Raw genomic sequence first — 12,613 nt, 5'->3', positions numbered from 1 at the left:
CAATTCTAGTTCAGAGTAGTACTGCTTTATTTTACCTACCCCCAAAGACATTGCTGTGCACTTCACTTCTTTGCAAACTAAGGTAGTATTAGAGGGGGAAAAAGCTTTTTTGCCTCCTCTATACCAAGCCAGAAGACCAACTTCCTTAGCAATACAAGTTTCCATTTGAAACTTTGTAATAGCTAGCTCTTACATAGCTCTTATCAGTAGACCTCCATAACGCCTTCCAGAAGGAGGTCAGTAAGAATATCCCCATTTTTACAGATGGGGAAAATGAAGGCACAGAAAAGGTGAAGTGACTTGCCTAAGGTCACCCAGCAACAAAGCTAGAAATAGAACCAAAGTGTCATAGGCCTCATTACCTCATGCAGACTTGCACAATTTCGCATCCACAGAATCTGGCATCTAAGGAATGCTGAATGGCTGGGATTATTGTTTAACAAAAGAAATAGCTTACAGCTATACATTCCTCTCCACTGTATGATGTGGTTTGGAGTACCCTATTCAAATTAAAACCTAAAAAATAAACAGACTTACTGTTTGCACTGGAGAAGCTGACTGAATACAGGATCATTCCTAACAACAATTGATGCATGTAATGGGGTCCTGCAGAGAGAGAGAGAGAGAGAGAGAGACAACTACAGTTAGGAAGACATTTTTCTGACATCAAGATCTAATTTCACATTTCCATACAAGTTTGGAGACTCAGGTCAGACTTTGCTCCTCCAGCACCTGCCCACTGACTTTCAAAGTCAAAGGGCAAGTACAAATATGTCTCAACAGAAAAGAGGTACCAGAAGCCTGTTTGGATTGGTGAAGACCCAAGCAGTTTAGCTCTGTCAATCTTAGGCAGCACCCTGAAGATTTAACTTCCCCTAATGGTAAATTTGGGTCTTTCAGACTGTTACCTTAGTCCATTTCCTAGTACTCAGATCTAGCAGTCTTTCACATTCCACAGCCTACTACCGTTCTTTGATATGACGTTTGTTACCTTACCAAAAGAAAGCTTCAAAAATGTTTTTGCATATAGGACTCAAAAGTGTGGCTGTGCCCAGAGTACCTAGCAAAAACTGTATCTTTGTTAGCAAGCTAAGCTGATATCCAGGGGATCCCAAACACTTTGTGACAACTGTTTGCTGTTTTGTCTCACCTCTTATTTCCATTGCTTGACTATATATTGCTGATAGTCAGTAAAGTGTACAATTGTTCTCCATGTATTTCACCAGCCAGTTCCCCCCTTCACCTCCTTTCCAAGGCATTGCCTCCCGTTCGGTAACGCCTGACAGAAGAATGCTACTTACTAAAATACCACTGTCTACCAGTGAGATGAGGGTATCTGCAGGTCTCCCATTGAAATAATCCAGCTTGATCTTTTTTGAGACATCTCCTGGTCTATTCCCTTGAAGGTACAGAGCCTTCTCAGTAAGCTGCAGCACACTGATTAGATAGACATGGTTACCAAAGCTAGACACTGCTACCAATATATTCACCTTCCTTTGCAGTCTTGCATGTTTGGATTGGCTCCAGCCTGTAAGAGGGACTCTGCAATCTGTGCCATCTCTGACATCACATCTGGCAAGTGCTTCTTGGGGCTATACGATGCAACAAGGTGTAGAGGAGTCTCCTGGTCTCCCAGCGTAGCAGCATTCACGCGGGCACCATTTTTAATGAGAAAATTGGCAGCAAACTTATCTCCTTTTGGGACGGGCAAAAGGGATAGATTACACATCTGATTTTAAGATTCATTATATGCTCTACATAAGCTATTTTCAGCAGGTTGCAATCTGCATTAGTTCCATAGGCATCATGAAATGTGTTCTTGTATAAAAGTGCTGCTTGATATTAAGTTCCTCCCTGCTAGAAGCCAACAGCTGCAATGTACACTGTAAAGCTTATGTCAGGCTGGCCCCTCCAAAAGATACTAAGGGGGAAAATGTAAGGGGCTTCCTTAGAAAGCCAGTGTTTGCTACTGGAAGGTTAACTTAAGTCTGTTTGAACTAGAACGTAATTACTTGGCCAAAACGTTTTAGGGTATACTGGAGCGAGTTCCTTAGTTCCTATGCCAAAATTGTGTCGTGTCAGTTAGAGAAAAAGGTTCTTCTCCCCATTGTCCTGCTATGGCAATGATCCTTTATGGAGTCATAGGACAACAGCAACAGATAGGAGTGGTTCACACAAGTTAAAGTTTGTTATATAAAGCAATAGGAAAGTCTCATTCTAGCTATTCTTAAGCTTTTCAGAGTGTAAGTCTGTATGACAGGCTATAGGTCATTTTGGTTCACACTTCCCTCTAGTTCAGAAGCTATCAGTCTGGGTGACACCGACAGGTATCAGAGGCTGCTAGCATCATGTTGCTAAACTGGAGAGAGTCTGGGTATGTGGAACAGCTTGAGCCACTACTCTAGTTATTTAAGGTATTTACATTACACTGTAGTGCCTACAGAAATCAGGGCCCTATCATGGTAGGTACTGTACCTAAACATTTTAAGAGATTTCCTGCCCAAAGAATTTAAAAACTGCCCAGACAAGCCAGAGAAAAGTAGTATCCCCATTTTACAGAGAGATGAAGTAACTTTCCACAGTCAGAGACTATTTGTGTGAGACCTGGGAATTGACCCATAAATACCAGGTCCCAGTCCAGTGCCTTAAAACCATCCTTCCTTCCCCTGCCATGTTTGGTTAAGTACAAGAACATACTTCCAGAAGTTACTTGTCTTTAAAAACATTTTTCCTCTGCATGCTTCTAAAAAGGGTTCACAGGTAGCAGTTTTGATATGGCAGCGAATCTTACATCAGCAGCTTTGTATGCTCTCTCTATAGTTAAGGTCCCATTAAAAAAGTGTAATTTTTCAGGAATCTGAGTAACTTCCCTCTCAGTCAGGAGAAGTTAGGCTGATCCTGGAAATAAAGTCAGATCATTGGTTTGACTCACAGTCTGTTCCACCAGAATACAACTAAAGTCAAAACAGGATGCTATAGTAATACAAATAAAACAGTAACTACTTGATTGCATCTTCAAGTACCAGGAAGTAGTCAACTGCAAGACTGAAAGATCGGTTTCAAAGTAACTGGCAAGAAAATACAACTTAAGTATTCATGTTTAAATGCTAAAATTAAGAAGTTTGACAGTGGTGAAGCCCTGAGAGAGTTACCCTTCTGCAAGGTTTACACGTGGGAAGGCAGCATTTAATAAAACCACAAAAAGCCAGTTCCTAGAAGGCCTTGGCAGTGGGAGTCAAGAGTAATCAGCTCTCTTGCAAGTCATGCTTGGCATTTCCTAGGATCATGCCTCCCCGCCATGCTCTACTGGTAGAGTTAGTGTGACTAGCCTTAGGTTAATTGCAGTTAGTTAATGAAGGAGCTTTGCTTGGCCTTTTGAGCTCCTAAACTACTTCAGATGTAGATAAGCTGTTTATACGAAACCTGAGAAACATCCCTGTGGGAAGCATTAATTTACTGTTCACCAAGTGAACACGCAAGCAGCAACAGCAGCATCCTACCGCAGCCAGTCAAAGCAAAGAAATAATGACTGCAACAACAAAAGGCTAAGTAACATACAATGAGGTCACTAGGGTTTATACTGGAGACTCATGCAGCCCTATCTGGTCAGGAAAGATGTAAGCCAAGAAGGTGTTTCTCTGTTCTTAAGCCTCCTGAGCATTACTGCCATGGCAACTGCTTCCTACTGGGTTCTGTGAATACTCACATATATCTGCTTTCCTTCTTCTCGCGTTGATAGCAGCTCAAGAGTCTTCAAGTACCAATGATACTTTATTGCCCACTGGAACTTGAAGTTAATCACCTATACAAATGTCTTCCTACTATTGACTGTCATAAAAGACTAGGGTCCTCCTCTAACCAGCTGATTGGGGGGCAGGCCACTACTGTCTGCAGAAAGGGTGAGAAGCTACTCTCCCTATTAGCTATGCAATCCTGAAAGGGGGGTGGCGGGGGAGGGAAAAAAATTTTTTAAATTTAAAAAAAAATTTAAAAAAATAGGGAAGAGACTCTTCTCACCTCTCCTAGATATATCTGCATGAGCTATTGAGGTTTTAGCCAGTCTAAACAACTTACTAGGCACTGAGAGTCACTCCTCCATTAAATGGAATTAGGATTTGAACATCCAGGTTTGGAATTCTCTGCCCCCTCAACCCCACCCCACTATTTCTAGGACAACACCAAAGTAGTTTGTATGAGAAACTAGCAGTTTCATTTCAGTTGCCAACCCAGCAAGCAAGGTGTTTGCTTCCAAAAAGAATCCTTTTCATGAAGCTTAATGTTGTCATTTTATTCATGTTAATATATTTATATTAACCTAAGCCTGGGACTTCACCTGCCTTCTTTTGCCAAGGAACTTTTGAAACTAAAATTGAGTCATTGGCAGAAGATATTAAGAGATGCATTAAAAAAAAGCAAACACACACCAGTCTCAATTAGGATATACTTACTACTGGAAAAAGTTGCAAAAGCAAGTTACCATTACAGTATAGGATAACTTTTGTATTCAATATCCTTACCTCTTTGGATGGCTTTGTGTAACAGACTCCAGCCTTTCTTGTCCACCATATCCACATCAGCCTTGTAATTGACCAGTGTGGTTGCAATACTTTCCAATCTTCGAGAGAGGGCTAAATCTAAAGCAAGGTCTCCATTGTGATCCAGTTCATTGAGCTTCCCAGGCAGCTACCAAAAAAACCCACAAACAAAAAACACCCCACAATTTAGTGGGCTGACAAATATATGCAGGGGAGCATTCAGAATATGCAACTTAAAGTTGCATATTGGATAACGATGATTACTGTTAAAGGAAAGTTTCAATGTAACAAATGCTAGTACTATATCTAATTAAATCTCTTTAGAGACTTATCTTACATACACAGAGTAAACAAAGACTATCTTGAGACTGAATTAAAGCACAACTGAGAGCAAGTCCTCTCTAATTGGAAAGCTGATCCTGAAGTTAGTTTTGAAACAATTAGTTTTGAAATTTGGTCTTCAAGTTTATGAGAAGGCAGAATCTGTCCCTCAGGGATTCTCTACTAGTCAGAGCTGTGTAAGTGGAGATACTGAATTAGATTTTCAACAGCTCTCAAGCCATACATTTATACTGAATCACATAAGGAAACTAATGTGTTTTGTGACTTCAGAAGAGACTTAGCAGTACATGTTATTTCTTCAGAAATAATGGTTTCAAAGAAAGTGGCAAATATACAATAGAAAGGAACTGAGCAAGCATTTAAAAAAATTAACTAAAAGGTAGGTCACACTATTACCATAGTCATAATGGCAAGAAAAATACAAGTTATATTATCGTGTAAAGGATATTAAAGGTACTGGATTTATACTGGTTTTGTCCATGGATGTCATTTCAACACCTGTAGCTGAAGTGCTTGTATCATGCCAGACAAGCACACTCCATCCTCATTCCTATTAATACATGGTATTTTTATACAGCACTTTGCAAACATTAACTAGTGAATTCAGTACCTTTGAGATAGGTAGCTAAACATTATGTGCTTTCTAAACAACTCTCAGTATGTTTCTTTTCTTAAAACTTCTATGACTTCCTTCACAGTATGTCACTCTCCAGTCCTTCAAGTTGACAGTTAAAATGCCCAAGCACATACCTAGCAAAGAAAAATAGGTCTAGTTCACTCCATTTCAAACAGATACAGTAAAGCTCACCATACCTGTGAATCCATTTCAATAAGATACAGGAAAACAACATCTTCCCTCTCCACTTTAATAGCTTTATGTAAAGGATATTCAGTCTTGGATTTGAACATTTTATACAACAGCTGAGCACTCATACTGCTGAAGTCTTCTTTCCGCAAGTCATCCTGTGAGTAACAAGAAGAAATCAAAGTGAAATTGGCTTGTTTCCATATTGATGCTCGTACTTTGTATTAAGCAGCGTTTTGGTTGTTTGCCCTTCACAGTAATGTAGTACGGAACGCTGAAGATAACTGATTTCAACGCTCCATTTGGCTCTGCTTTGGAGAGGTGTGTGACATGTACAAAGGGCTCACGGGAATTGTCTTAACAGATTTCTGCCATCCAGTGGTAATCCAACAAGTCTGTAAATCTGGGAAGAGATAGTTGTGAATGTTCTGATTTTACATCTACCTACTTTGAAATTTCAACTATTAGTTCTAATGGAAGTTGCTTAAATTTGCACACTTACAGAAAGACCTGAAAAATGCATTTTTAAATCCTCCTTCTGAGAAATAAGGGCACTTTATAAAAAAAAAAAAAACACACACACCAAAACATGTAAAGGTATTACAGATTGAACTAGTAAGAGTTCCACAATTGTTAGAGGCCTTCCTCCAAAAAGTTTGTCTGCTTAAGACAGCCTTTGCACACCTATCTAGTGGAGCATAGTTTGCTACTTCACACTTCCCATCTACTCACACAATTGTAAAACACTCATTTTTCCAAAGTAGATAATGAATAAACATCACTCCTTTTCTGTATTTAATATTTGGAGAAAGTATATACCCTGAAATCTAAATACCAGAAGGTCTTTCTAGTAACTGGGACTGTTCTAAAGACACAGGTCCATTTGGCCACTGAAGAATGATGGTTTTCATGGAGAGATTCGGATCCTGCCCTCAGGATTGATAAGCAAGTCTATTTACTTGAAAGCAGAGGTGAACAGTTCACTTTTGGAAAGTAATAGTGAACAGCCCAGTGTGTTCTAGGATGAAAGAAGTGCCACCCTGAAGCTCAGATAATATTATGTATCAAGAGTTGCTCTTTGTTTCTGGCCCATAAATGCTGCCAACAGCTGTACTGCATGGTTAAATACAAAAGCCTTCAGCATCTAAGGTAGTGAAGATTAACCTCTGCCAAAAATGCACTCACTATTGATGGTATTTTCAGAGAGAAAATAAAAATCCAGATAAATCTGATTTCCAGAAGTTACACTGAAGGTTACTGTAAGTCTTGTAAATCCATATATAGGAGCTTGCTGTTAGCAGATAAAATAAGACTTCCAGTTATGAACAAGCCTTTGTCACTTGGTTAGACAAACTTTCATAACCTGACCTTGGAGAGAAGTAGAAGTTTGTATATCAAAAATGCAAAATTGCCTAGAACTCCTGTGTTGGAAAAGAAATTGGAAGCGAAGTATGTAGCTTTTTATGGCTTGGCTACTACTTCTGATGGCAATTTTAAGAGGGGAAATCTGTTTATGTAAAAGCAAGAATCCCAAATTCCCCATAGTCCAACGATGGGCAAACCTCAGACTGTTCAGAATTCGCTATACTTATACCAGTCTGAACTGGTGGGACCCATTAAACTTGGCTGAAAACTGAATCTTGCTGGAAAGCCATTTCAATAGCTAACTTCTTGCCATAGTTTCATTTCTACTAAGTCAGTTTCAGCACTTTTGATCCCAGAAGAGAACAGGCACAGGAAGATAAAAACTGGAAAGCATTGTTTGGGTTGCTTTCTACAAACGGTCAAACTTTCAGGGAAGAGGTTTGGTTGAAAACAAAGGCACAAAGAGGGTCCGTCTCCTCTCTTCCCCTTCTCCCCCACAACAAGGTATGCCTGTTCCAGGGAGGCACTGGATGTGATAAAGAGGCAATCTTTTCCGAGACAGAAAAGCAAGTCTTAAAACAGTGTGGGTTTGGATCCATTAACACAGTACTAGCATTTAATGCTATTATGAAGTTTGAAAGTGGTATAGATCAATACAATCCAACACTAAAATTTAAAGTTTCAAATCTTTACAAAGTTTTTCAGCCTACAGGCTATTCTTTCCCATGTCCCTTCTATTACAGTACTTACCCAGTGACTAGCTATTATTTCAGCACAGTAGTTCAATAAAGTGCTAGCATTTAGCTCTTCCGCAGTCTGATAGAAACGAATGCAGTTCCTGACGTTTACTAGTGACATGACTCCTTTTTCACACCTGCCAGAATGAAAAAATGGAGTTTGCATCAGTTATCAGGAAAGAAAGATTTTTCCTGAAAGGTCAGATTCCCATTTCCAACAAAAGCTGGTCACTCAGATACAGGAACATCTGAAGGCTAGCAGTGAAGCAATGTCATGTTTACCAGTAGTATACAAATTCTTGTTATTTATACAACTGCCTCCTTAGAAAAGCTTCAACAGAAATGGCTTTATGAAACGGACCAACCTAGAGACTCCCATAATAGTGTATTTCACAGCACTGTGGAGAGAGCAGCATGTTAAAGAGTTCCCTCCAAAGTAAGGGAGGGCACCCTCAATCTTCCCATTGAGGTAGGCTGAAATACATTTGCTGTTGTAAGGACAGTAGTTGCAACAGTCTCACATTACCGAGTTTGACACCCAGTGGAGCTGCTCCAGCTTTCACACTTAAGAATGAACACTGTAAAAAGTACTGTAAAATGCAGATTTGTGAGGAAGACAGGAAAGTGAAGACTTATCCTTGGGAAGAGGTCATTCCCTTCACACTTTTTGGGCGTACAAGAACATGCATGTTTGCAAATCCTACAAACTTACAAAATAGCATGTTGTATACACTAAGGAGACTGAAAGTAGTTTTCACATAGTCAAGAGATCTAGTTATTTTGGACCCACCATTAATGGCTATCAGCATACTTGTATAATTATACCATTGCCTCCCATAAGTTACTGAAAGTTTACCTAGCAAAAATGGAGAAGCATGGTAGAAGACACCAGAAAGTACCTGCAGTTCTGCTAAGGCTGTAGTAAGACACTGGATATCAATCATTAGTATACTGGATTTTTTTTAGTACTATAAAAAACCCAATTACAATAAAAGGCTTAAATGTTTAAAATTTTGGCTTGTGTTCACCGCAATGAAGAAAAAAGTGCCAAGATGAAGTTAAGTGCTAGACTTAAGACACCACTCAGTAACAGGGCCAAAAGCAATGGAAGATCACTAGGTACAAAACTGCAGTTTGTTAATTGACAGGATATACGACTTAGAAGTTAGATCAGGGAAGATTGCTCCTGTGGATTGAGCCAGTGATCTCTGTTTTCCAGGAAAATGTTCACCGTATGCTGCCAATGCCTGCTAGCAGGTTAAAAAAAAAAGGAAGAAACTGAGAGGCCATTTCAGCAATAACTGACAGAAGTCCAGAATAAGACTATGCTTTATTTACTGACCTTTAGGGTCATTTCATAAGGAAGGTCCAGACCTCTTTATATAGTCTTTGGAAGAGTGGGTGAGGAACAACATTAATCCCTGTGGTCATTTTGCCCTGCCTCCCTCCTACTCTCCATTCTCCCCAAGCATGTCATTTAGCAATATTATTTTTAGTTTTAAAAATCTGAAGAAATTTATAATTAAGAGGATGACCCAAACTTGGCATTTAAAATAGCCAATATGTTCAAGATATATTGCTACTATTGATAAGGTTGCATTTTCATTTTAGCCAGTCACTGAACCAGCAGAAAGAAAAAAAAAAGAGCTAAAGAGTGAAGCTTTATGTCTAGTAACTCAAAAGCCATTTCTTGTCAATACTGTAACAGATTTGCTTTGTTATAGGAAAAAAATGTCAGGAAAGGTAACTAACTCAACAGTAACACTCACTCAGGTTTTCTAGTCATGTCACATTAGAGGCATGGGCTTATGGGTAATTGGTGAGTTAGGGGGAATATACAGGAATAGTTTACTCTTTAATCAAGGGAGTGGCTTGTGTGTAACAGTATATGGACAAGCTTGATTTTTCTGCTTATGACCAGCTGAAATTCTTGTTCTACAATTTAAAAACAAAATCATTTTCTTTTAATTATACCTCTCATCTTAACTCACATCCATGAGTTAATATCTGCTAGCAATAGAATGTTATGTAACAGTTATTTACATTAGCACAAAGAGATTTCCAAGAGCCTGGCTAATTAGAGCCCAGCCACAACATTCTAGAAGCTTGAACGTATTCACAGCAACTTGCCTTTCCCTGAGGAGTTGTAGTTGAAACCGATTAGCTAATTTCATCAGTTCTGTCAAGAATACATCATCTTCTCTCAGTTCTAGCTCATCTGTGTAGATCCAACGCAACATTGCCATGGTCACCTCAGGGTCAGCATCTGGTGAAAAAATGTGACCAGGTGAAAAATCCAGCTACTTAAGTCTCCAATATTTGCAGTTCAACAGAAATCACTGTAATTTTACCACCCAAAATCAAGTTTCTTAAAGGACACAATAGGTCTGTTGTCATACCATCTATCTTAGACCTCCAACTATGCAGGGAAAAGGTAGGTCAACAGTTACCTGAGGGATCAAAGAAAACCCAAGGTGCTGTAAGCAGTGTTATTGCAAGTCAGAAGGTGGCACGCTTCCTTCCTTGTCAGTACTGATCCAACTCAATGTTATGTGATACTATCGCTCAAAGTTACCCTATTAAGACAGCAGTTGACCTTACTGCAAGAGAGCCAACATCTCTTCTCTAAAAGAGGATATTAGCCCTGATGTCCTAGTCAAATTCCAACATGAATAATTACTTTCTGCCAACTTATGTCCCCACATGGCAGTTTCACTTGTATAAATTGCTCTTCCTGCCCCATACTGTGCTATAGTGTTGCTGCATGCTATTAATAGCTGCTTATTACCACCCAGAGGTGGTTGCAGCTATTCTTATATCTAGTTTACAATGCTGTTTGTGATCCTTCCATAAGAAAGGTGCTTGAGAAAGGCAAGATATTTTAATCTATCTTTAAATGGTTAGATTAGTAGAAGACATTTGATTTAAATTTCTTAACTCTGCAGGACTCTTACAGTGCGTGCACTCCAGTATATGAAACCCATTGCCACAAGAGGCCAGAGGTATCAATTCTTGTAACACTGCAAACTGCTACCTATTCTAAAAAGAGTTGTAATAGGAAGCTGTCTAAGCTAGGTTTAAACTTGCTCCCGATAACAAGACATTAATACAGGTGTAGACAGGAGCTTGGTGAGTAGTAACATGCATGCCCTCATAATTGGAGTAATAAAGATACTATTAGCAATGTTCCATCAACTGAGTGGCTTTTAAAAAAACTAGGCAAGACACTTAATAAATTACTTCTGTGTTGAATAAGCAAATGTTTTAAAAATCAGGTTTGTTGGGCATAAGTAGGGAAATCCCAGAGTTTCCATACAGTGTTAAGATTTTCACATAGGAAGTTTTAAATAGATGTATCCTGTAGACCCAAGTCGTATTTACAGGCCATGCATTAAGTATTCTTCCAGATGCCACCTGGTACAGAACTCTCTAAGCAACAGTGCTCTGTGCCAGAACAGTAAGGTAAACACCTCAAGCAGAACAGGCCAAGCTATTTTAAAGTAGCTGAAGACACAAGGAGGATGAGGTAATGTATCTTTTCATGGACCAGCTTCTGCTGGAGAGAGAGAAGCTTTTGAGCTGAGAGAGAAGCTTTCAACCTTACACAGAACTGCGCAAGTTCAAAAGCTTCTCTCTATCACCAACAGAAGCTGGTCCATAAAAAGGTATTATCTCATCCACCTTGTGTCTCTAACATCCTGGGACCAACATAGCAAGCAGCTAGTGAGTAAGTTTTATACAGCTCTTTAGTTTGGACATTGTCATTTAGCATCTCCTTTTCCAAAAAAGGAAAACCTAAACTATGTTTAAGTCTCAATATTTCATCTTGAGGTTTTCCAGATATTTACCATATAGACTATGGAACTGTACTATTTAGACAAGTTCAGTAGGCTTTTATGAAATTTAGCCAATAGGCTCAGAAACAGATGAGACTAATTTAACATGCACATTCCAACCACTGGGTGCATAAGTCTCTCTCTCGCTCTCAAAGACAGACTAACAAAGATTCTGGATCACCTAGTGTAATAGTCCTAATGAGCATCATGACCATGTACAATTGACTCAAGACACTTAATAAAGAGGACTCTGTCCAGAGGGAAAGCGCTTCCTTTTATTACAGTTTCAACTTAAATGTTAACTGGATATTCCGTATTTGAATGTTACAATTCTTGAAGTGAGGATATAAAACTGCTATGCCTTAATCTCTCAGTGGCTAAATTTGAGACTTCCCAATAAAGTGTTAACGCAAGTTATCCTAACACTTTGTATCAGGAGCTTTGGAACACCCACTAAGGTTCTCACAACCAGAAGTACAGTAACTGGCATGAAGAGCAGTTTATGTAATACAATATCTTCTGACCTATTTCTTGGCATCAGTGATCTTCGGGCTGTTTGAATAGCAGGAAGTGAAGCTTCTGCAAAGAAGCTTATTTGCTATGGCTTGCTTCTTCCCAAAATATGGATTGTTTCTAGGATTCATGATTAATCAAAGGCTTTGATAGCAGTGCCTGAAGTTTAGTCTTGCAGACTGACAAGCCATACTTTAAATTTTTCTCTCATTTCCATCTGCAAGTTGCTCTTGCTCAAAGGATAAAATTATCCTTCCTTCTACTAGATCAGGTTGGGGCCAAGACATCCTGGTAAGAAGTGCACAAACTTTTCTAAACAGCTATCAGGGACCACCATGGCAACAGAACAGAGGAACTATGTACAATCCCTGAACCAAGGTACTATCTTTAACAGGTAAGATTAGTTCAATAGATGTGGTATCATTCTAGTCACATCTACTCATACTGTGAAATGGACACTGCCCAGCCTTCCCTTAAGTT

General features: G+C 39.2%; 1 protein-coding gene across 4 annotated transcripts in view; it reads right to left on the bottom strand.

The window, feature by feature from the left end:
• ANKFY1 (ankyrin repeat and FYVE domain containing 1) overlaps window positions 1-12,613 on the bottom strand; it is a 59,346-nt gene that overhangs the window by 28,254 nt on the left and 18,479 nt on the right. For all 4 annotated transcript variants that reach the window (XR_012155494.1, XM_073316187.1, XM_073316189.1 and 1 more), the window contains exons 4-9: window positions 9,915-10,050; window positions 7,798-7,921; window positions 5,691-5,840; window positions 4,518-4,683; window positions 1,491-1,695; window positions 538-606 (exon numbers count right to left, since the gene is read on the bottom strand). Coding sequence is in view for 3 of the 4 variants with exons in the window: in XM_073316187.1 (XP_073172288.1) it covers window positions 538-606; window positions 1,491-1,695; window positions 4,518-4,683; window positions 5,691-5,840; window positions 7,798-7,921; window positions 9,915-10,050 (850 nt within the window). In the remaining variant the exon portion in view is untranslated. The remainder of the gene's footprint in view (window positions 1-537; window positions 607-1,490; window positions 1,696-4,517; window positions 4,684-5,690; window positions 5,841-7,797; window positions 7,922-9,914; window positions 10,051-12,613) is intronic.

Source organism: Lepidochelys kempii, chromosome 17 (genome assembly GCF_965140265.1).
Source record: "Lepidochelys kempii isolate rLepKem1 chromosome 17, rLepKem1.hap2, whole genome shotgun sequence".
NCBI classification, from domain to species: Eukaryota; Metazoa; Chordata; order Testudines; family Cheloniidae; genus Lepidochelys; species Lepidochelys kempii.
This window is presented reverse-complemented; position numbering and strand designations above follow the sequence as displayed.